General features: G+C 42.1%; 2 protein-coding genes and 1 non-coding gene across 3 annotated transcripts; 1 reads left to right on the top strand and 2 right to left on the bottom strand.

The window, feature by feature from the left end:
• Window positions 1-2,430: 2,430 nt before the first annotated feature.
• Window positions 2,431-2,504, bottom strand: trnai-aau (transfer RNA isoleucine (anticodon AAU)). The gene has a single exon. It is a non-coding gene; the product is annotated as a tRNA-Ile (tRNA).
• A 355-nt stretch (window positions 2,505-2,859) lies between these two features.
• On the top strand, window positions 2,860-13,153 carry LOC148365577 (desmin-like). The gene is made up of 5 exons (XM_088335962.1): window positions 2,860-3,510; window positions 5,407-5,527; window positions 10,823-11,022; window positions 11,092-11,216; window positions 11,307-13,153. The coding sequence occupies exons 1-5, from the start codon at window positions 2,878-2,880 to the stop codon at window positions 12,232-12,234; spliced, it is 2,007 nt and encodes a 668-aa protein (XP_088192088.1). The 5' UTR covers window positions 2,860-2,877; the 3' UTR covers window positions 12,235-13,153.
• Window positions 13,154-13,564: 411 nt separating this feature from the next.
• Window positions 13,565-24,070, bottom strand: thoc5 (THO complex 5). The gene is made up of 20 exons (XM_088335961.1): window positions 23,917-24,070; window positions 23,595-23,699; window positions 22,105-22,248; window positions 21,788-21,901; window positions 21,569-21,666; window positions 21,289-21,435; window positions 21,105-21,219; window positions 19,973-20,105; window positions 19,784-19,861; window positions 19,655-19,698; window positions 19,305-19,404; window positions 16,581-16,689; window positions 16,419-16,520; window positions 16,247-16,343; window positions 16,016-16,127; window positions 15,820-15,923; window positions 14,302-14,389; window positions 14,114-14,229; window positions 13,849-14,039; window positions 13,565-13,751 (listed from the first exon to the last, which is right to left on the bottom strand). Exons 2-20 carry the CDS (start codon window positions 23,691-23,693, stop codon window positions 13,688-13,690), a joined length of 2,055 nt encoding a protein of 684 aa, XP_088192087.1. The 5' UTR covers window positions 23,694-23,699; window positions 23,917-24,070; the 3' UTR covers window positions 13,565-13,687.
• Between the last annotated feature and the right edge of the window lie 1,322 nt (window positions 24,071-25,392).

The raw sequence follows: 25,392 nt of genomic DNA, 5'->3' as shown, positions 1-25,392 counted from the left end.
ATGGTGGTTATGTCTAAACTCTTCCCCCTTTTCTTGGGTGGACAAACTCACAAACAAAGAGACAAAATAAAAAATGATGCGTAAACAAAACCAAATGTGCTTAGTCAGCTTTTGGGGGTTATTGTTTAATGACAAGGGTAACCTACCTGACTTCCAGTGAAAGATGGTTGTCATATCTAAACTCTTTCTACCTTTTCTCGGGTGGCTAGGCACACAAACAAACAATTAAACAAACATATATTATATACACGGCAGCACGGCGGCGCAGTGGTTAGCGCTTGTGCGGCACAGTTCATGTCATGGGAACCTGTCGTGGGTTCAAATCCAGCTCCAGACTTCCTGTGCGGAGTTTGCATGTTCTCCCCGTGCTTGCGTGGGTTTCCTCCGGGCACTCCGGTTTCCTCCCACGTTCCAAAAACATGCATTTCAGGTGAATTGGCCGGTCCAAATTGTCCCTAGGTGTGAATGAGCGAATGAGTTGTCTGTCCCTGTGTGCCCTGCGATTGGCTGGCAACCAGTTCAGGGTGTCCCCTGCCCACTGCCTGGAAATGGCTGGGATGGGCTCCAGCCCTCCCGCGACCCTAATGAGGATAAGCGGTACGGCTAATGAGATGAGATGAGATATTATATACACATAAACATTATCACTACTCTTGTTTTGCTCCTGAGTGCTAATCACAAACCCAGTGTTTTCCACCATGCTGGTTTCTTTTACCTTGACCTTATTACATGGTTTTATTTTTACATGGACACTTTTATCCCATGCTCTGTACTAGACTCAGCCGGTCTGATGGAGTATTGAAGGACAAGACGCAGTCATGGGTGAGATTACTGTGACAGCATTGGGATCAAGAATGGCTGATCCAAGGAAACAAGATGCTGTAATCTGCTTAGCAACCGAATCAAAAATGTTCTTTATGAATTGCAGAAAGAAGCTTTTTGAGTGGTAGGGTGGCTCGGATCGACATTCTTTATTGCAGCAGATCACAACACATATATGTATATAACCCAACTCCGTGCACATCTTCAAAATTGTATACTACGCACGCAGTCAGCATCTCTTTGGAATAAGTAAATGCCGTGAAAAGGAGAAAAGAAATGACAAAGGCAGAAAAAAAAACGAAAGAGTTTTTTTGTTGTGTCTGCATGGGGCACGACTCCCTATGGAACTAGGGTGAATCTGCAAACTCACACTGCAGCATCAGAGCTTTTAGCATCAGCAGAATTCATAACCTCGTAGGTCTGCGGCAATTCGGTAACCAGTCTCATTAATGTTGCCACATTTCAGTATACCTAAAAATATGTTTTTAGGTATGTGTCACAACTCCGCATGATCTGTTTTCAGGTGGGCAGAAATATTATCTAGGTACACTGGCCTAAGCCCAATTCAATTCACTTTTAATTTCAACGGTTTGTTTCAATTGATTTTTTAAATAACCATATAATTCAAGTTGTTTTTCATGTATATGGCACCAATAGAATATTTTTTTTTCTCCCTATCAAATCATGGTCAAACAATGTATGTTACAGTACTGGTACATTTGATAAAATAAACAAAAATAAACTAAAATAAAATAAAATAAAATAAGATAAAATAAAATAAAATAAAATAAAATAAAATAAAATAAAATACAGAAATAGGTGTCAAGGTGCACTAGTTGATTTCAGGATTAGAGGTTTAAACAGACACTGTGTAAAACAAACCACTAGATCTATAGTGCAACTAAAAATAAGTGCTACAAAGGCCAAGGAAGATTACAAGCAACTGAGACTTGAAATGACCAAACTGTACAATTTGTAGCCAAGTTTTTGTTTTTTTCTGGGGTACCTTTAGCATCAAGATGCCAGACAATCATCTCAGCTCTCAGTAGGTGAGCCTCATGTTATGTAGAATAAATTCAACTTTCCTTACATATGAGTATCAAGAAAAACACACACATTTTGATTAGAATAAATTCAACCTTACTTACATATGAGTATCAAGAAAAACATACACATTTTGACTTGTGTATTTTTGCTTATTATTCAAATATATGGGGCAGCACGGCAGCGCAGTGGTTAGCACTTGCGCGGCACAGTTCATGTCATGGGAACCTGTCGTGGGTTCAAATCCAGCTCCAGACTTCCTGTGCGGAGTTTGTATGTTCTCCCCGTGCTTGCGTGGGTTTTCCGGGCACTCCGGTTTCCTCCCACATTCCAAAAACATGCATTTCAGGTGAATTGGCCGGTCCAAATTGTCCCTAGGTGTGAATGAGCGAGTGAGTTGTCTGTCCCTGTGTGCCCTGCGATTGGCTGGCAACCAGTTCAGGGTGTCCCCTGCCCACTTCCCGGAGATGGCTGGGATGGGCACCCCCGCGACCCTAATGAGGATATGGTTGTTGGAATAATGATCTGTGCAGCCCTTAGAAAGATTTGACTTAAAAAATCAAGTGGCCCGTACGGGGATCGAACCCGCGACCTTGGCGTTATTAGCACCACGCTCTAACCAACTGAGCTAACCGGCCATGCTGCACATAAGTGACGAGGGTTGTCTAAACAGCTTCAGCAGCGGCAGTGTACAGGGTTTATGAGCAGAGACGTGATGTTGCTGTTGTATGTATTTACGTTTACTTTACGAAATCATTCATGAACAGATTTTTGATGAGCAGATTATTTCTGTTTGGTCTCGACGGAGGCCTACATTTCTAAAGTTATGCTTAAATGGTAAATGTTTTAAAACCACTCAACCAAAAAGGGACAAATTGCTCAATAGGAAAAAGTGTCTCTTTAAAAACCAAAGGTACTGGCTGGTGACTACATATACCCCCACCCCCCCCCCCCCCCCCCCCCCTTATATATAAAAAAGCTGGCACTCGCTCATCTTGCGGCAGTCCCATCATGAGTTTCGCCACAGAAAGCCACTATTTCGGCCCGAGCGGGTCGTCTAAGGCTCGTCCAGCCTCAGTGTCCTCCAGCGACTTCTACTCCCAACGCCGCCGTCTCACCTCCAGCCAGTCATCCTTGGGGGGAAGCTGCCTGGGCTCCTTCAACGGAGACATGTTCCGCAGGAGCGAGAAAGAGGTCCTGCGGGCGCTCAATGACCGTTTCGCCGGCTACATCGACAAAGTGCGCAGCCTGGAGACGCGCAACCGCAACCTGGAGACGGAGGCGGCCGCCCTGCGGCAAAGCCAAAGCGGACGCGCTTCGGTGGGCGAGCACTACGGACGTGAGCTGGAAGATCTTCGGGGGCTCATCCACCAGCTTCGAAAGGAGAATGGTCGTGCAGTCGTGGAGTACGGACGCTTGGAAGAGGACTTCCAACAGCTTCGCATCCACCTGGAAGAGGAGGTGCGCAGCCGGGAGGAGATGGACGCAGCCAGGCGGGCTATGAAGACGTACGTGGACGAATGCCACCTGGCAAGGATGGAGCTGGACAGGAAGGTTCGAGCCCTGGATGAGGAGGCCACCTTCCTAAAGAACAACCACAACGAAGAAGTGACTGAACTCCTTGCTCAGATGCGGGATGCACAGGTGTCGTAAAGCCTTTTAGTCTGAAGTCTGAATCATCATAATTTGGTCTTTGTACGAACAAACAAACGGATGAACGAAAATAGCCTATAACGTCAAGTCAAGTCAAGTCATGTTTATTTGTATTGCCCTTAATCACAAAGAGTCTCAAAGGGCTGCACAGATCAAAGACCATTGCTAACTATTATTACAGGCTAATATGACACAATCCCCTCATCTAAAACCTACATGAGGGCAAATAATACACATATTATCAACATAAAATATAGATTTTTCATATGCTATAGAGTAGAAGTGTGTTTTAAGCTTAGATTTAAACATTTACACTGAGGTTGCAGATCGAATCTCAGGGGGAAGAGCATTCCACAGCACCGAGGCCCGGATGGAGAACGCTCTCGAACCTGCGGATCCCTTCTTGGCTCTTGGGATCACTAGTAGACCAGCGTTTTCAGAGCGGAAATTTAAGGAGGTTCCTTCAGGGCAAGTAAAGCACATAGCATATATAAAAGGTAAACCCACTTAAAAAGGTAAAAATGTGGAAAAAAATAGTTAAAACTATCTATTAACGATATACATATAATAAATATGTCCATATTCACAGTGGCGGTTGTACAGTTGTACATTGTGCTCGTGGACATGGTGGCAACAGCTCATGGGAAGAAGCTTTTCCGCATTCTCCCTGTTTTTGCCCTGGTCCAAGAGCTGGGCTTCTGGATTGTAAATTGTCCTTGATGAAGTTTTGGGCTCTGCTGAGACACCGAGGGGAGTAGATGCCCATCAAGTAGTGGAGAGGGCAGGCAATGATGCACTGTGCTGCTTTCATAGTCATCTGCAGCCTCCCTCTGCTTGGCTCTATGCAGTTGTCAATAGCGATGCACGGTACACTGGAACTGATCAGATACTGGGGTATTGTTGTATTTAAAACTGTATTATACTGCATGACTGTAGTCCCTCGTTTATCTCCGGGGTTACTTTCCCAAAATAACCCGTCATAGTCAAATTCCGTGAAGTAGAAACCTTAATTTTTGTAAAATTATTTTATATTCAAATACTCTATTGTACACTGAAACCAAAAAACAAAACCTTCTACAGTCTCAACCTATTTGTTTTTAAATACAAATAAGCGGGAAGACTCTTTCACCGATCAGAATTCAGACAGAAATGCACGATGCAAATTTGTGATGTAACGAAATCGTGGGTAAACCGCTTAATAGAAAGAGGTCACTGAACTTTTATGTTTTATTTTCAATTCGATGTTGAAGTCTTGGAGAGACATGTGTATTATTTCGGTAAAAATAAAATCATTCGTTATATAAAAAAAAAAAACTCTTGATTAAATAATGAGCAAAAATACCTGAACAATCTTATGAACATTCACCTTCCAATTAGACATACGTCAAGAAATTGTTATCTGCTTGGCATAACATTAGCCTCACATAGATGGAGCTGACATAATTGCCTGTCATCTTTCTGCTACGAGTACCCGAACAAACAAACAAACCTTGACAAAAGGCTGGGTAAAAAAAGAGAAGAAAAATGAAAGTTCTGATTCTCATTCGATCAGAACCTCAACAGCTCCCCTTCTTTATTACAAACATTTCAGTCACAGGAATGGGTGAGGAATAACTAACACTTGAAGGGGATGCAATAGTAAAAAGGAGAACATCAAAGTGCCTCCGGGAACACACCAATACAACAATGCACCTTGTCTCCTCAGGCAAATGGTTAATGAGCTTAAGTCGATCACAAGATAATCAGACTCTCTGAAGAGGGGAAAATAATTTACTGAAATTTAAGATCTCTGCAATGATCAAAATTTGTAGCAAATGCTAACTATATTTACAATGATCTTATGGATTTTCTAATAAATGCTGTTCTGACTTTCCCTATGACTTGTAGACAACTTTCGAGATGCGTCAGTCCCCCAAAACAGACGTGACGGAAGCCCTGCAAGAGATCCGAGCACAGTTTGACCGCCACGCGAGCAAGAACGTCGCGCAAGCCGAGGATTGGTTTAAAGGTAATGTTGGCACATGTCAAATAACCGTTCCCAAATATTCTTTTAGTTCAGCAAGGAGCAAGAGGGTTCGAAACATCTTTCCTTGACTGACATTCAAATGTTAGGTTCAAATTTTGATTATGTCAAACATTGTTTTCAAAGTTAGGCAAAGAAATGATTTAAAGACGAAATCCCATTTAGCAAACATGAAGTATATGGTCTATTTTCTTTAGTGGACCTTGGACGTGACGGCCCTGATCTGTCAAGTTTTAAATTTCTCTGTGATGCTCAACTGATTGTCTCCTTTTCTAACATGGCTTGCGATGGCTTTCCTGCCTTGACAAATACGTTTCTTTTTTAAGGTCACACTGTTGTCTCGTTTACTCTCTATCTTCCAAGTAAACCTCACTCTGGAGTCCCGACTATAGCTTGAGTTGAGATGTCAAATATGGAGCAATTGCCTGCATACACAGCGTACAACTCACACACTTATTTTAAAACAGAAAGTAGGTGTGTGTGATACCATGGCGGCTGAGTGGTTAGCATACCAGCCCCACAGTCCAGAGGTCCCAGGTTCACATCAAGCTACTGTCCTCCCTGTGTGGAATTTGCATGTGCTTCCTGTGCCTGTGTGGGTTTCCTACGGGTACTCCAGGTTCCTCCCACTTTCCAAAGACATGCATGGCAGGTGACCCAAAATTGAGTGAGTGGTTGTATGTCTCCATGTGCCCTGCGACTGGCTCCATGTGCCTTCACCAGTTCAGGGTGTCCCCTGCTCACTGCCCGTAAATGCTAGGATAGGCTGGATGGATGAGTGTGTGATACAGGGAATTTTAGTTTTGATACGATCCAAGTAAATATATGGTTTGATCAATACCAATACTTTTTGCTATGATATATCATGATCATTAAATAATGTAACCCTTCCCTTTGAATTTGTTTGTATTGACCATAAACACAGCACTAAGATTTTAAGTACTAGAGTTTGCATGTTCTCCCTGTGCCTGCGCAGGTCTCCTCCGGGCACTCTGGTCTCCACCCATATTACAAAAACATGCATAACAGGTCAATTGGCAAGACCAAATTGTCCCTAGGTATGAGTGTGTGTGTGTGAATGGTTGAATGTCTCTGTGTGTGCTGCAACTGTCTGGCAACCAGTTCAGAGTATCCCCTGCCCACTGCCCGAAGATGAATGGGATTGGCTCCACACCCCCGCTACCCAAGTGAGGATAAGCGGTGGAGATAAGGGGTGGATGGACAACTGTTTCAAAACAAAAGTCAAGAGTCAAATAAAAAAGCAGCAATGTAACAAAAATACAAATATAACAATGTTAACATGTCAACTCTACATTCCATTGCAAAACCATTTGAAATTTAAGTCAGAAATTTTACATAGTGTAAACACTAACATTTAAAAACCTTTAACTTTATAAAAAGTAAAGTACTTCTACTAGAACTGCAACAGAGCAAAAGTCAGGAGAGTCAAACCAAAAAAATCAGCAATGTCCCAAAGAAAGCCTTCTGGCTTTGCTGCCATAGTGAAAGATGGATTTACGGTTTTTGTTCAGGAACAGTAACTGTCACGGTCGCCTTGGTGACCAGTCTGCCCCGCCCTCTGGGCAACAGCTGAAAGCAGTTCCACTAATTGTGGATCTGCTACTTAAGGCTGCATTGTGGGTTCTGCGGTTGCTGGTTCATTACTCATTATTCACAATCCCGGTCTGTTATGCCTTGTCCTGTTTTAGTCTGTTATGCCTTGTCCTGTTGAGTTCGTGCCGGAGGAACTCTGTATTGTTCTGTTTTGCCTCGGAGTATTGGGCGACTTTTATTTTATTAAATAAAACCTATGGATCGTCAACGCATTTGAGTTCTCCCTTCATGCCTCCTGCCTCCGTTCTGGTCCGGTCACCTTCCCCGCCACCACGTCTCGTGACAGTAACATGTTTACATTTGTAATTGTATCTCGCTGTCACGAGACGTGGTGGCGGGGAAGGTGACCGGACCAGAACGGAGGCAGGAGGCATGAAGGGAGAACTCAAATGCGTTGACGATCCATAGGTTTTATTTAATAAAATAAAAGTCGCCCAATACTCCGAGGCAAAACAGAACAATACAGAGTTCCTCCGGCACGAACTCAACAGGACAAGGCATAACAGACTAAAACATGACAAGGCATAACAGACTAAAACAGGACAAGCATAACAGACCGGGATTGTGTATAAGAGTAATGAACCAGCACCCGCCAAACCCAAAATCCAGCCTTAAAAAGCAGAACAGCAATCAGCTGATCAGCTTCAGCTTGAGTTCGGGGGCGTGGCATACTGGTCGTCATGGCGACCGTGACAGAGCCCCCCTCTTAAGGGACAGCTCCCGAGGTCCCAAAAAAAAAAGAAAAAATTACTACCTCACGCCCCGGAATGTTGACGATCGCGATTGGGGCAACCCTGCTCCCTCCTCCGAACACGCAGGAACGGGGAGAGGCAGGCGCCATCTGCGTCGGGCGGATCGGAATCGGCGCTCGGCAGGGGGGGTCTGGTGGCCAACTGGACAGATAAACAGGACAGGCAAAAACAGGACAGATAAACAGGACAGGCCGATGCAGAAGAGTCGCACTCAGGACAGGCCGATGCAGAAGAGTCGCACTCAGGACAGGCCGATGCAGAAGAGTCGCACTCAGGTCAGGCCGATGCAGAAGAGTCGCACTCAGGTCAGGCCGATGCAGAAGAGTCGCACTCAGGTCAGGCCGATGCAGAAGAGTCGCACTCAGGTCAGGCCGATGCAGAAGAGTCGCACTCAGGTCAGGCCGATGCAGAAGAGTCGCACTCAGGTCAGGCCGATGCAGAAGAGTCGCACTCAGGTCAGGCCGATGCAGAAGAGTCGCACTCAGGGGGGTCAGATTCAGAAGAGTCAGGCTCAGGGGTTCAGGTTCAGAAGTGGCGATTCAGACAGGACAGGCGGAATCAGAACAGGCAAGACATGAGAGGGTCAAAATCAAAACAGGCAAGACATGAGAGGGTCAAAATCAAAACAGGCAAGACATAAGAGAGTCAAAATCAAAACAGGCAAGACATGAGAGAGTCAAAATCAGAACAGACAAGACATGAGAGAGTCAAAATCAGAACCGGCAAAACAGGAGGAGCGGAGTCGGGCTGGCAGGCAGCGGAGTCGGAGTCGGCCCGACGGGCAGCGGAGTCGGCCCGACGGGCAGCAGAGTCGGCCCGACGGGCAGCAGAGTCGGCCCGACGGGCAGCAGAGTCGGAGTCGGGCTGGCACGCAGGGGAGACGGAATAGCAGGCAATCGGCACGGGAGTCGGGCAGGCAGGCATGAGAGTCGAACAGGCAGGCGTCAATTCTTCCCGGGACTCCATTCGAGGCACAGCAAGGGCCACGACGGGCGGGGCCGTGGTTCGAACGGGCAGGGAAGGCCAACTCAGTAGGCGCCTGCCGAACTGCGCTCTCCAGCTCTCCCAAGTCGCGCTGGGATCGTTCGCTGAGTTCTATTTGTTGGCTGGTTCATTCTGTCACGAGACGTGGTGGCGGGGAAGGTGACCGGACCAGAACGGAGGCAGGAGGCATGAAGGGAGAACTCAAATGCGTTGACGATCCATAGGTTTTATTTAATAAAATAAAAGTCGCCCAATACTCCGAGGCAAAACAGAACAATACAGAGTTCCTCCGGCACGAACTCAACAGGACAAGGCATAACAGACTAAAACATGACAAGGCATAACAGACTAAAACAGGACAAGCATAACAGACCGGGATTGTGTATAAGAGTAATGAACCAGCACCCGCCAAACCCAAAATCCAGCCTTAAAAAGCAGAACAGCAATCAGCTGATCAGCTTCAGCTTGAGTTCGGGGGCGTGGCATACTGGTCGTCATGGCGACCGTGACACTCGCTGCTCTCTGTAGGGTGAACGTTTTTCATGTGTTTATGTCAATTTGCCACAGTAGCGTTACTTTATATCATAAATGACACCTGGCATTTTTTTTTCTGTTGTTGGAAAAAAAAAGTCCACACTGCGCTGTGCTTCCCCTTTGCCTCTGTCATATTTAGCTTCTGATATGGGTGAGTCTGTAGATTTGGCCCTCTATTCTGCCTGGCAGGCAAGATGAAGCAGCAGCCAGGTAAGGAGAGGTGCTAAAAGTGTGCCTGTCAGTCACACAAACAAGCATAAATTTAGAGAGTGGCTAAGGGGGTTTGGTGAGAGAGAAGGACTGCGCTATCTCCATATAGAAGCGGCGCTTTGAGTAAATGGGTGCACGGGTGAACTATATCCAAGGACAATAGTTTAGATCCGATCCAAGTACATGCTTAGTATCAATAAAATCAACATTTGGATTGATCCGCCCACCCCAATAAAAAGCTGAAGACGGCACATGTATTAAAATCTTTGTTTCAAAACCGACTCAGTTGGCATTACAGTACACTGCGACCTTGTCTACTGCATTCAACGTCATGCTGACTGCAGCACTGAGGCTCAGACCTTGAAGCTTACACTATCACGATAATAGTTCAACTATCTTTTATCTTAATTGTATCATTACTTATTTTTGTGGTTCTGTTCATTTGTTATTATTCTTATTATGATAACTGCATAATGAACCTTGTTCATAACAAGATAAGATCAAGGACTCCCAGTTATAAAGGAATAAAGACTTAAAAGAGAAAAATAAGATAAAAAGAATGTCAGGATAAATAGGAAAAAATATTTATAAGGTAACGCTTGGAGACTGGCCTAAGTTGTTAGGCCACCATAACAATAATGAATAAGATTCAGTAGCCACAAAATTCCAAAATAATTCGATAAATAAGATATGAATACCCAAGACATATATATTTTGCACAGTCTTGTGCACTAGTATGAGGTGAATATGGCCCTAGATAAGAAACTGTCTTTCAGCCTGTTAGTCCGACCAGTGGGCAGCAGGTCAAAGAAGTGGTGGCCAGGTTGAGAGGATTCCTTTATAAGACTGTTTGCTCTTCTGTGGTACGCAAGCCAGCAGTGTCCGCTAGACTGGGCAGAGAGCAGCTGATGATTTTTTAGGTTGTGAAGATGACTCTCCATAAGGGTCTGCTGTTGTGCACCCAGCATATCACACAGTGATGCTGTATGCCAAATTACTCACAACTGTTGTCTAATAGGACAGCCGCTGCTTCTGTTCCAGATTGTTCTGGCTTTTCATGTGGTCTTCGTGGTCTAACCTGGTGTTCCTTGTAATATGCTAATTCATAATGTTACAACATACCCAAATGGTTGTTTAAAGCCTATTATGCGTTGCTTGTAAAACAACCTAAAATTGGTTTCTGCAGTTCGTGTGCAACATCTGACGAATGCGGCCAGGTCCAACCAAGATGCCATCCGGGGCACGCAAGATGAGATCTTTGAATACCGTCGTCAACTACAGAGTCGCACCATTGAGCTGGAGACACTCCAAGGAACCAAGGAGACTCTGGAGAGGCAGCGTATGGAGAGCGAGGACAGACATCAAGATGACCTCGACTCACTTCAGGCAAAAACTTGAACATATCACCAAATTGAAAAACAAATATACTGTAATGTTACATTTGTTTTTCTGTAGGACACCATTAACCTTCTGGAGTCTGGGCTGAAAAACACAAAATGGGAAATGGCCTGCCAGCTGAAAGACTATCAGGAACTTCTTAACGTGAAGATGGCTCTTGATATTGAAATAGCGGCCTATAGGTTGGTGTCCTGATAGAGAAAAAAATATTTCCTATTCAATAATTCTGCTTAAATTGATCAACATTCCTTATGTGTGGTCTCCGATACCAGGAAGCTCCTGGAGGGAGAAGAAAGTCGCCTGGTGTCAGGAAGTTCTTTCACCTACTTAGATCATCGAATTTCCCCGCATTTAAAGGTTAAAGAAGACAAAGTGATTGTTCAAGAGCAGACAGATGAGACACAGGTCACAGAAGTGACAGTGGAGGAAGAAAGTGATGATAATAATGAAGAAGAGGAAGGAGAAAAGGAAGAAAACAAAGTACATCCAAAAGAGGATGACAAAGGTGAGGGAGCGGGGCAGCAAAAACAGATACCCAAATTGCCAGAGAAAGTCCCAAATTCTCCTCAGGCAAAATCTCCCACCAAATCATTGGAGTTTAAACCACCACCAGCCAAATCTCCTGAAAAGTTACCCAAATCTCCTTTGAACAAATCCCCTATGTCTAAATCCCACACTACAGTGACGCTCGAACCTCTGGAAAAAGTCAAACCTGCCTCTTCCGCTAAAGATGACGCTAAAGAGAAAAAACAAGACCAGCCTCAGTCTATAAAAGATAAAAATATTGATCCACCAGTTAAAGGGGAAAAGGTGCAACCGCCAGTAAAAGATGAGGAGAACAAGGAAAAAGAAAAGGAGAAGAAAGAAGACAACAAACCTGACTTAGAGAAAGACAAACAACTAATTGACTATCCACAGAAGGGAGAAGCTCCTAAATCTGGGAAACCAGACGATCACATAACCGCGGCCTCCAAACCTAAAGAGGCGGCTACATACCCGGTTGAAAAACCATCTCCCCCTAAGCCAGCAAAGGAAGAGCCGGACAAAAAACAGGAGAAACTCGTCCCAAATGTTGAACCTGAAGGCAAGAAACCCGAAAATCAAAAAGAAACCAGTAAAACAGCTGACAATGGTGAAAAAACAGAAAAAGCGGCGAAATCTCCTGGTACGGAGTTCAAAGACAAAATGGCCAATAAATGAAGCTGGAACGGACAATAAAAACTTTTAAGGGTGAGAGTACAATGGATGCGCATGAATAAGCAATCTTATTTTATATATTCTACTTCTTTGTTATTAAATGCATAGGCAACAGTTCATGAATCTCTTTTGATGAATCTAATTACCTTTTAAATTAGTACATTACATCTGTGGTCGGAATCTTTTTCTGTTCCACAGTCACAATGTCTAATATTATTCTCGCAGTCCGGCCCAACGATACCATTCATAATTATAACGACCATAATAATAATAATCTGCCTTAATAAGTCTTTAAGACGCTTTCAAGACAAAAAAGATGAGACAATATGGAACTGTTGGGGGGGGTCACGGCCTCTTCCATGTGGCTATGTGAGACTCATTGGTCCAAATTGAATAATGTGCACAAGAGTGCGTTCGATAGTTAACGCCAAGCAAGAAAGGCCACAGCAACCTGGCAGATCAGCTCAAGTATTCTAGTATCAGAGAGGCCCGGACGAACAAGCTAATGCCTTTTCCTATGTCATCAACAATGCTCTCTATCTACAATCCAGGCTCGCTTCCCGTTGCATCCAAGATTGAGCAAATGTAATTGGCGGTGTCACTGGCCAAAGAAATTGTGTGTGTACACAAATACATTTGGTATAAGCAAGGGCAAGTTTTTTTTTCTTTTTATGAGGCCCGGTATTTACAATAAACACTTCAGTGGCAGATGCCAAGCCACATTTAATATATTTATATCTACTGGAAAAATACACCATTTTATTTGCTATGTTAGAAATTAGAAACACTTGGAATGCTTAGCCAGTCTAACGTTTCTCTTTACTGGTGAGATGTGTCTCTCCTCTGGCCTGCGATGCTGAAAATACTGTGATGTTGAAACTTGCCAAAAATACATCACCAAATAAAAGGAATGAGTAAAGAACATCGATGTCGTATTCCAGGATAATTCTGTTCAAGTTTGCTTCAAACCTAAAGAAGATTCAAATTTAACTTGATGCTGTGAGGGTAAATGCTGCAGATTTGCCCGCATTGCAGAGGAAGGAAAGGGGGTGGAGTCATGAACCCGTCTGTACCTCCTGCACAAGGAGCAGCGTAGAATAACACCAAGTTATTCACTTTGGACTTTCAGGTTTTGAATGCAACGTCTTGGACAAAAACAGGCGACAATGTGATTTACATTGACACAATAACTTAATTTACATCTGCCCATATCTACTGCATTAATCAATGAACAGTGTTTGTGCATTACACAGATTCATAATTCACTAACTGGAGTTCAATAGAGCAGGAACAAGCAGACACAGCAGAAATTTAGAAAAAAAACAGAACGCACTTCCCTCCCAAGAAAAACATTTTATTTTCACATCAGTATTTAAAAAGAAACAGTTCCAACTAGTCTGTAATGCTTGAAAATGTTTTGAATTAAAAACTTCTAAAAAGTAAGCTAGATAAACTTTCAACGATGACTGAAGAGGCCCAGTGGATGGTTGTATTTGAATGGCTTCAGACGATTGGGACCCCTATAAAGGGAAGTAAACATAAAAAAAAAAGAACAGACCACACGTCAGATATGAATACACATCAGAGGGTGGGACATTTTATTTTTTAAGTACACACTTGACAGTACGCAGGCACATCTTTTCACGGGGAAATTCTCGTGGTCCTTCAACGCCGTCGTCCTGTTCCTCAGTCTCCAGGTAGACGTCCAAGCAGACGCAAAGACGTGAAATCTGGTTGGTCAATAGTTGGTAGCCTGGACGTGGCCCTTGGAGTTCAGTTTTAAACACGTTCACCTCGCTCTCCATGGCCTGGATCCAAGAGACATGAGTCAGTCAGCATCGTTTACTATATTTTATAGAGCGGATGATTCTAATAGTTTCACCCGAAGGTTATCATCGGTTCGTCCGCTGCGCTCTCCCTTCCAGTTAAGGGAGAGTGAGAAGAGAGGTGAGATTTCTGGGTAACGCGGATTCAGCACTATTGCAGCCTGAAGACGCGCTACAAGATAAATATACAGAAATAAATACACGGGTGAATAAATGTATACACAGAAGATAAAATTGTCCTTACCTGTGCCTCTCTCCACCACTCCTGAAAAGTACATATCGGTTTCTTTTGCCAGACCAGCGTCTGTCACATGATGAGTAAATGGCAGATCCTAGCAGGGGACATGCATAATTGAATAAGCAAAATAGTCACATCAAGCACACACACAAACTCAAAGCAACAAAAAAATAGAAACAGAAAAGTTGTTGGTCTTCTATTTGTACATGCACGGTTTCCCAAATACAGTGAGGTGAAAAGGCATTTGCACCCGTTGTAATTTCAGTGTTGATTTCATTTATTAAGGTACAAAAAATCTAAACCTATCTGGCCCTATGGAAAAAGTACTTTACCACACTTTTGAAATCATAAAGTACATGCAACCAACCATAGATTTGGGAAAGCTGAGTACAATTCCAATGGCCACACCCCAAACGGATTGCCACCTCCTGAATAAAGGTACCACTTTAATTGACTCTATTGAACTCTAGCGCTATTGGTCATGCAGCAGGACAGTGATCAGAAACACACAAGTCCTTCACAGAATGGCTCAAAAAACAAACACAAAATGAAAGTAACTTATGGAATGGCCAAGTGAAAATCTGGACTCAAATTTAATTGAGTTGCAGTGGCGTGACAATAAATGAGCAGTTCCTGCTAGAAAACCCTCTAAAACGGCAGTTAAACTAACATTGTAAAGGAGAGTGGGCCAAAATCCCTCCACAATGGCGTGAAAGACTCATTACCAATTATTGTAAAAGTTTGATTTCGGTTCTCGCTGCCATTACGTTCATGGGAAAATTACTTTTTCACAGAGGGCCAAATAAGTTTTGACTTTTTTTTGGCGCGATCATAAATTGAATCAACATTTCAAAACTGCATTTTGGATTTCCTTGAGTTTTCTTTGTGTTTTATTAAAATTGGTTCGATGATCTGAAACCTTTGAGTGATTAATATGCAACAAGTACAGAAATCAGGAAGGGGGCAAATACTATGAAATAGGCCGAATGAATGTCAGCTGAAATCCAACAATCTAGTCCCGTATTTTCCCAAATAAGATATGACATTTTAGGTTTGCTTTGGGCTCGGTCCCTCAAATTAAGATAATTGGTCGGACTCAGGCTGGATTGGGATCTAACCTCCTAATACCAGAGTTTCTAGTTTGATGTGCATTTATGTCCACGCATGTGGACAGCAGGTCTTAGGAGGTCAATACCCGCGGGACCAGGTCAGGTTGGATTTATCTTAGTCCCGATTGTACCTTAAGTACATTATCGCAATTAGTGCCATCCTTTTCCTAAGTTATGCTTGTGTTTCCTCTATATAAATAGATTTTTATAAAGCATCTTAGCTTAACATTTATATGTATTGCAGATCCAACACAATGGAGATACATGAAATCAATCCTTCATCCCCCCCCGGTCTAATTTTAGAACCCTAGCGGTCTGTCAGTCAAAAGTTGACTGATCCCTGCTGCATACAGTACCGACCTCTAAATTTCCAAAGGGAATTAATATAGTTTCCTAATAAGAAGTGTGTGCATACCATGTACTCCTCATGAGTGATGGTGGTCCACTGAGCTAGCCGGGAAATTATCTTAGCTGGAAAGAGGTGCAAACACTCACTCGTGACAGGAATAATATTGTGCTCTGCAGAGACAACAACAACGACAACATGAGCCATTTGTGAACACCTCTTCATTAGAATAATTTGTGCATAGACAATGGATGCAATACTTTACCAAGAGAGGCAAACTGCTTATGTAGAGCCAAGCGAGACAGGATCCGCCCCCTTAGGAGCTTTATGGTGTTCTCCATATGGCTAGCACTCAAAGCACTGCCCATAAGCACACCCTGGGCATAGAATTTATAAGAAAACATGAAACATATCCAAATGACAATTATCAAGTCATTTAGCTCTTGATTTCTAATAGCAATGAATAAATACATTTTATGAGATACAAAACACTTACGTCCGAAGTATCACTTGGAAAATGTAACCCTCCGAGATTCTGAACCCACTTGTAGGGATGGCCCAGCTCCTCCACATAGTCAGCGAAAGAAACAATCCTGTGATTTGACATTAGTTAATTCTGACCACCACTAATCCACAGCATTTGGTGAGAGACTCCACTGCCTCCTTACCCAACTTTGTCAAATTGATAACGGTTGGCAGGGTTGGGCGTTTCTCTTCCACTATCGTTGCTGTACAGGCAGCTGAGAAGAGTCTCAGACTTGACCAGCTCACTGCGAATGGATGCTTTAATTATTACCAATGGCGTTATGAAAGCTTCCCTTTCTACATACCCCGCACTGATGGCTGTCGTGAGGTCAGTAGATGCAGAGATCTTGGCTTTGACCGTCATGATGTTGAGATTAATGAGGTAGTAGAAGTACAGATTGAGTATGCTGCCATCTGCAGAGACAAATTGATCGTTCATTACATAATTAGGACACAAAAATATGGGTACTTAATGAAAGATTGTTTACTACTGTGCCGAACAGTAAGTACCGTAAAATCAGGACTACAGAGGGCACCTGATTAGAAGCTGCAAGCAAACTCAATTTTGTCTATGTACCTGCCCCCTGAATTTTGAGAAATGGGATTAAACAGCCATTAAAATGAATACACACATATAAAAGCTGGCGCCAAATGTGCGGAGAATTTGGAGTAGACGCCTTTGGCTGCAGAACTCCAACCGTGCCGTGCCCCTGCACACTTGATGCCATTTTAAGCGGCATTATTTGCTGTTCTCCGAGTCGTTTGCGTCACATGTTTTTGGACCATGTGACCGTTTGGCACACATTTATTACTGTGCTGAAAGAAAAGGTGAATGAGGGGTTGCGTCGCGTAAAATAAGAGCCCCATATTTCCAGACTACAGCGCCAGAGCAACATGTGGAGAATATTGCCAGATAGCAACACAGACGTGTCTTTTTGTATTGTTGGCATTGGTGGTTGCCACGGTAATGGACCAAATTGCATTTACTTGTTATCATTCCTCAAAGATTAAAAACTTCAGCGAACCGACATTGACGCTGATGATACGGAAAGTGCAGCGCTTTTGACGGATAACTTCCGCTGCTGTTCAATTCAGATGAGTACATTGTGGACTTGATTCATAGATGACAATTTAAAATATTGGGAGTACGTAGTAAATATTAAATAAAGTACTGTCAAACCTCCAGTTTTGCTCCTGTTATGAAAGATGTTGAAAAAACATGGACTAATTTCTCTTAAAAGGCGTTCTAAGCGTGACCGCAGTGTTTTGTATTCAGAGCGCCTGTGTCGTGGAAAAGAACAGCTAACAATTTCCCTCTGCGCAGCTAAAAAAAAAAAAATATTAAAAACGCAATGTACCGTATTTTCCGCACTATAGGGCGCACCCCCAAAAAATAGTTTTTGGTCCTATATCTTCCATAGATAAGGCGCACCGGATTATAAGGCGCTACAATGGGAACGTCGACAAAACAGATGATTCAGTCCAACTGATTACCCCCTTAACATTCCCAAAGATTGCAAAGAAGCAAATGCGTGTCGTAGACACGTGCGGATGCGGTGTCCGTACGATGTCAGTCAAATGCATCATTTCAAATATCATTCGGGAAGGTTAAAGTCTTGGGATTCAAGAAATGCCAAACATTTCTTAGTTTCTATTTTCTTTTTCGCTCACAACTTTACTGTGCATATGACAATAAACACTTGGAATTGAGTTTAATTCACTCAACTCATCACAGCAACATCAAGATCGTTCTAAAACAAGATACCGGGAAAATATAAAGCCGCATAGCTCACCTAAGTTCTCACGTTCAATAATGATACGCAATCATGGTCTTCTTACAACCGTGAGTGAAGTAAATCCAGGAGAGTAAATTATTTGCAAATACAGACTAATAAAACATGTTTCTTTATGGTGTACTTTAGCAAGCTTGCTACGCCATTGCTAAACTCGGCCAATTGCAGGGTTTGTTTCGGCCATCTAGCCAATCCGAGGCTCCGAATAACTTCAGCCAATAGCGATCGATTCAACGGATGATTGATACATCTTTTTCGGCCAATTGCAGGGTTTGTTTTGGCGCTCTAGCCAATCCGAGGCTCCGAATAGCTACAGCCAATAGTGAACGATTTAACGGATGATTGATACATCTTTTTCGGCCAATTGCAGGGTTTGTTTTGGCGCTCTAGCCAATCCGAGGCTCCGAATAACTTCAGCCAATAGTGAACGATTTAACGGATGATTGACACATCTTTTTCAGCCAATTGCAGGGTTTGTTTCGGCCCTCTAGCCTATCCGAGGCTTCAAATAATTTTAGCCAATAGTGATCGATTCAAATGATGATTGACACATTGGTTAGCCAATATAACGCCGGTATATAAATCCCAGTGTACACCGCGGACTACTCCACGTTCGGGGGAAAATCGAGTCGGCGGCTGTTGCGTAAGTTGCGAGACCTTGTGATTTAATGTTGATCCATAAATAAGACGCACTGTAATATAAGGCGCATGGTCAGCTTTTAAAAAAAATTAAGACTTTTAGGTGCGCCTATAGTGCGGAAAATACGGTATTTGAAGTCGCAATGTTTAAAAGGTAGGAAAAAAACAACAACAAAATAGCGGCTTATAGCATAGAATTTACAGGAGTTGTAAATTAAACAATGTTGTCATGACAACCTCCAAGAAATATCAGATGATGCATGAAGCTGGCAAAGAACGCTTGTGAGAAGATATGCCTACAGCACCTAAAAATGCTGCAGAAGCATAAAGATGAAAGCACCTCTCTACCTCACCCACCCTGCCCTCCTAAAGTAATGCCTGCAATGCAGCCCGTTTATTGTTCCTCCAGTTACCGGAAAACACGAGACCCGGGCCCCAAAACCACTTACCACTTCTTCAAAAAGACAAACTTCATTCATTGAAAGTGTGACTTAATGCTGTGCAGCTGCAGGGAATGTGTTTGACCTCATTAATTATACAGGCAACAGTTCATGTACATTTGGCATTTCAATACGTCAACACTTAAAAATGAATTACCTTTGCACTTGAGGTCAAAAGAGAGGGAGAGTGGGTGTCGTTTAAGCATCTCTCGTCTTTTGTCATCTAGCTGGCCACCGGCGGTTGACCTTCTCCTTTTCTGTAATGATCAAAATGCATTACTTTGACAAAAACGTTTAAATGACACTTGTATCACATTTGTTCAAGCAAAAGCTTCCAAACAAATTATTATTGTGCTCATTTGAGTATTGATGATGTGAAAGCTTTTGGGACAACTTGGGCACCAAGAAATAGATTGAGAAGACAAATTATTGGGAAAATACAAATGTGTATTGGGTTAACGATCCTGAGCATTCCTGCATAAGCAGGGTCAGGGATTCAACACTTACAGTTTTCTCCTGCTCCTCCTCTGCATCCGAATCACTGTCATCTTCTGCAAAAAGTGCACAGTGAGGGCTTTTATGTACTATTCGTGCACAAAAATACTTGATGACTAGCTTACACATTCATGCTCTTACCTTGAGAATCCTCCGGGGGTTTAGACATAGCCTTGGCCTCGTCTACATCCCCGCTAACTGTAACACTCAGATTTTTGTCTGAATGAACACACATACGCACACAATCAATCTTTACTCTGTAATTTACAAAAATAGGAAATAAATCAAATTAATGGGACACTATCTGCTGCATCAGAAAACTTCCCTCACCACATGCTTGGCCGTATGCATTGGCTTGAACAAAGAGGACATAGAGGGGGGGTGGCAGGTGCTGAGCAATCTCATTGTGCTTCTGTGTCTGTTCAACAGGCATCGCAAGGTACTCCTGCACTGGGAGGGAGGCCTTTGCAAAGGACGGAATAAGAATCATAACATTCAAGCAATAAAAAAAGCACTAATATGTATAATGAAAATAATAATACAAAATGAGAATTATAATGTACATAATTTACCTAGAAATATAAATATATCATGCAAAGAATGAATAATACAAATCTTTATTAAATCAAATTATCTTACTGATGCAACAACACATTGAGCACAGGAACGGTTCAAAGACCAATTGTAGTACTAATAACAAAAAGGATTTTTTTAAAAAGCAGGAAAATGATCCTAATTTTGACTCATTTTATTTGTATGAATGGCAAAACATTGTGCCTTGTCTATTTCGGACAGAATAAATTGAATAAGTCCCTCAAAGCTTAGCACTTTGTGTTCCTAAATGCCAATATTCAGTAGAGATCAATTGTATTTTTGTTTCTGTTATAAACATTTTAATTTATATTATGGCATGTTTTTCCGAGGTCCTGTGTCAGTCAACATTGGCTAGTAATTTAATTAAAAATAGCAAAAACTTTGTTTTAAATTTTTCTTTGAGTAAATGTTTAAAATTTTATTGCTGTGTAGTTTGTTTTTCCAGCGATTCTGTGTTGCTTGACTTTAAAGTTGCTTAATATAAAGACAAGTTAAAATTAGTTTAAATTTCACTGTAGAGTAAAAAAATGGCTAGTATAGTTTAATAGAATAATACATATTTGTTAATTCATTTCATGCATAATGTAAACTTTATTATTAGTAATATATAGATTAAAGAAACAGAAAAATTCCCCGAAAAGAACCAGAATTCCCATCACTGATGGGTTGCGCTTTACAATAAACATACCTATCAATATATACGTTTTGCCCATATTTTTTTTTTTATATAATTTCATGATGTGTACACCATATAACATACAATAGACTGATCTACCCACCGGGGTCTCAAAATTCTACAGGAAACACTATATCGACCTTTAGTATGCAATTCCCCTTTTAGAAGAAGTCCCATTGACGGAATTTATACCTGCATGATTGCATTCAGGCCCGGCTGCAAGCTCCTCAGATGTTCCTTCTTGACCTCAATACTCTTCTGGATCTTCTCTTTGGAGGCCTGAGACTCTTTATACGTCTCTGCCAACCTGTATCAATTAAAGAAGTTTTCAGCATTCCGTGCATAACTTTTATGGTGGTGAGCAAATATAGCGCACCTTTTCCTTTGTTCAAGCTCCCAGTCTAACCGTGCCAGTGTGAGCTGGTGCGCATCATCTTTCGTGAGATCTGGTCTCGAAATCTCTGGTGGAGCATCCCTGTAAAACTCTTCTTCGCTCACGAGGTCGATTTCTTCATGCTTAGATCTGAGATCACAACAACGATGTTCATGAAGTCACATTACAAAAGAAACAATTGAGTGACAGTAAGAATAATAGTATGCCTTAACTTGACTAAACTTTACAACACAATGAAGGACAAAGGACATTTTGTGCTTACTTAAACTCCAGACATTTGCTTATTTCTTTCTGTAGATGTAAAACTTCATAGAGAAGATTCTGCAACTGGAGATGAAGCACATCCACTTTTTGTTTTGCCTGTCGGGAAAAAAAACAAAAAGCAGTGAGTCACAAAGGTCACCACCACAAAACATGTCACTGATCAGCAATACAAGATGTATCAGAAGTGGACCCCAGTGCCGAGTTCAAATATCCTTACCTCATGGGTTTGGTCTCTGCCTTTTTTGAGCCGCATGTGAGCCAGACGGTTGAGTTTTTTTAGGTTCATAAAGTGGTTGCAGCTCTGCAAGCGTTTCTGTTCAATTTCGGCAGACTGCAAAAACATGACCAGAGAGTTAACTTTGCAGGATGTAAGAGAACACGTCGTGTTTGAGTGACATAGAAGTGATAGATGGAAGGAAAAAAAAAAGTATCTGGCCTTGCCACACAACGCAGACAAACGCTAGAGGTGATGTTAATGTTATCTACCACAACCCTAACACCACCATGAATTAACAATGTGTAGAGATATCTCACCCCTTCCTTTACTCCACTGGATTTGAGCTTTTGTATTTCACCCATCAGAGCAGCCAAACCGTCACATGACTGTTTAAACTGGATAAAGTCCTCTTCATGGTCCCGGCCATCGAGCTCCACCTCCTCATTGTAGACACGTACTTCCTAAAATTGAAATGAAGAGGAAAAACAAAGAACAATTGCAAATAGTAATGGGGTTGTTGATGGCGGTATCGCCTTTAAATTGTTCACGGTAAGACTCCACAGGCTGCAGAGTTTCCTTTCAATTGTGAGTACCGTATTTTCATGACCATAGGTCGCACGGTGTGAAAGCATCTTCTGTAGCTAGTTTATTTTGTGTATTTAAAACTACAGAAGGCGCCCCCGCACAGCGTGGGTGCCATCTGCTTGCATGAAAAGTTTATCCTCGCACATAACATACAAGGTGAAAATGCTCAATGCTTTACTGTTCTATTACATTCCCCCCAAATTAAATACGGCTTTGCTAAATCTCCATTAAAAAGGTTCTCTTTTTTCACTTTCAAAGCCACTTTCGGAAAGCTTGAACCAAAGTTTTAGCAAACACGTTCGCCGAGGCATCGACAATCCATTCTTTTCATTATAATCCGCTGTCTGTTACTGCGCCTGGTCTGGTCGGAAAAATGACACCAATTCAGGAAAAAAAAGCACCAACACAGTAACAATAACTTTCAAATTGCTAAACACTCTACAACCTTAGCATTCATAAAGCGCTCCTGCAACCAATTCAATGCGCGTGACATCGAACTTGTAGCTCTTGCCCGGGAGAAGGCATAAAAAAAAGGTACAGGAGATCGCTTACATGTCGCATTTAGTTGGAAATGTGAATCATCTCAAAAAACATTGGACTTCACCCAAAAATGTTGTACCTCTTGACTCGGCCAAGGCTCGAACCTGTGACCTCCCAGTCTCGGGAGCCCAACCTTAAGGTCACCAAGCTGGTCTCCATCCTGCCGCTTCAAACCACGGACAGGGCGTGACGCACAAATCGGAGACTTTTAAGTGCGCCTTATGGTCGTGAGACTACAGTAACTGATAATTTAGCTCATTGGGAACTCCAAAAGATAAACCTATGAATGCAGCCTTGTTAATGTTTGTGTTAATTAACAAGGGGAGCAATTTGCTGACGTAATTATTGCAAATAAAAATCAAGAAGAAAGCAATGAGGAGGGAGATGAGATTTCTGGAAAATATCCGATTATTTTACAACGTATTGATGATCACTGATCCCTAAAATCTAAGTGTGTGTGAATGATATGTGCAACTAACATCTGATGTTTAAGATAATATTAAGACAGGTAGGGCACAATGGTATTTATTACATTTTTAGACCAATATTTTAAAACACTAAACCACAACTCCAAATTTGTGACCCCCTTATCCACGGTATCACAAATTTAAGAACAAAATACAGTGCATACAAACGCAGCAACGCTATTCATTTTAGAGAGGAAAATCGAGTTTTCAGTTACCTGTTGGTCTCCATCGCCTCTTCCTCGCTTTACTTCTGAGGTTCCCGGGTCGTTGCGGAGAACCTTAGCCTTTCGCTTTTTCAGAGCTTCTGAAGACATTTGGAGCTGGAAAGGTCGGATATTGACATTAATGTAGGGGAAAATTACTATTAGCAATTCGGAATCTTTATGCTAACACTGCTACCACAGCTAAGCTCGTACGCGAGCTCATTTGCTTCCGCGCGATTATTTCCTCAGAGACCTTTCTGAAAAAATACTTAAGTTGCTTTCCCCCTCAAAAAACAACCAGGCCCTCGGTAAACACACACAAACATAAACGTACCTTGGAAATGTCTCAAGATGCAGAGGCACAATGTTCACAACTAACGTTTTTTTAAAAAAAAGGAACTGTGACCCGGAAGCAGATAAATGCAAAAGGGTCGTAAAGTAGACAGAGTTGCCCTCTACTGCTACCTGTTGGATGGTTGTAGGTGTGAGACGCTTTGAGACTGCAAAATTCGAAACGCTCCCCAAAAAGTAAAGGCATACTTGTCAACCTGTACGAGTTTGCTGTACAAAGTACGTTTATTATGCATCTTAAGACGTGTACGACGTACGAGAAAATCTGCACAGAAAAACGCAAATTTGTCGATTACGGATACCATATTCCAGAGCGGCAGTAGCTCAGGAGGTAGAGCGATCATTTTAGGATTAAGGGATCCCAGTTCGAATCCGGCTTGTCCGTGTTACATGTCGAAGTGTCCTTGGGTAAGACATTGAACCCCCAATAAGCAGGTTAGCGCCCTACATGCACAGATCACAGCCGCTATATAAAGCGCTTTGGGAAGTCATTGACTTGAAAAGCGCTATATAAATGCAGATCATTTCATATACACCGACTATCACGAAACGGCAAATCAATCAAGTCAAACGAGTTCGCCGCGGAAGCCTCTATCACGGTATCATTTTTGTCATTGCAAACGAAGCGAGCGGTTTGATGTAGTGAAAGGAAGTCCGTCTCTTTTTAGAGTACCGGCTTTTTCAGCTCAACTCATTAAAGAGAGCCGGCTCTCAAACGGCTTGCTTGCTTTGATGCATTATCTTACGAATTTTTATGTTGTATAAAGAAGTTAAAAAAAAAAGGAAGTATAAATTGAGAAAATGAAAAAAGACAGGTTTGTGGTTATCCCTTTAATCAGTACATTACCAACAATAATTTAATGCAGAAAATGAATTCATAATTTGAATAAGAAAATGTATTATTCTACTTGATTGTATTTTCATGTATTTTTTCCTTCTCCAGTGAACGTCCAAGCTACTTAATTTTTGATTTTTTTTTTCATAATAAACCTCATTCATGTGGAGCAACTCAGGATCTCAACAAAATGATAATTAACAATGTATATGATATGATGAAACACATGTACAATATAACATGTTAAACTACATGAATAAACATGTTTGAAAAAATATGTAGTGTAAGATTATTTCGTATTTTGTAAGGGAAAATACGAGTTTGTAAGGGCATGGAGCCGTGGAGGTTGACAGATATGTAAAGGGATAGTGTGTATTCTATGACATGGAGGTTTTTAAGTCTATTTGATGGAGGGACGAATAAAAAATGACTACAAACCAAGGGCCAAACGGATTGATTGTTGAAAATGTAAAAAAGCTGCTAATGCTAGTTGCTAATGCTGTTCTCGCAAAAGCTATCTACCCTGGTCATATCCCCTGAGAGGGGTGACCGACAGCAAGACAAACACATACACAAAAACAAAGAAAAGAAAAAAGGAAAAAGTAGCCAAATGCCCAAACAGGT

Source organism: Urocampus carinirostris, chromosome 5 (genome assembly GCF_059441175.1).
Source record: "Urocampus carinirostris isolate Australia breed hairy pipefish chromosome 5, RoL_Ucar_1.0, whole genome shotgun sequence".
Taxonomy (NCBI): domain Eukaryota; kingdom Metazoa; phylum Chordata; class Actinopteri; order Syngnathiformes; family Syngnathidae; genus Urocampus; species Urocampus carinirostris.
Note: the sequence above shows the minus strand (reverse complement) of the source record. Positions and strands in the feature narration are given on the sequence as shown.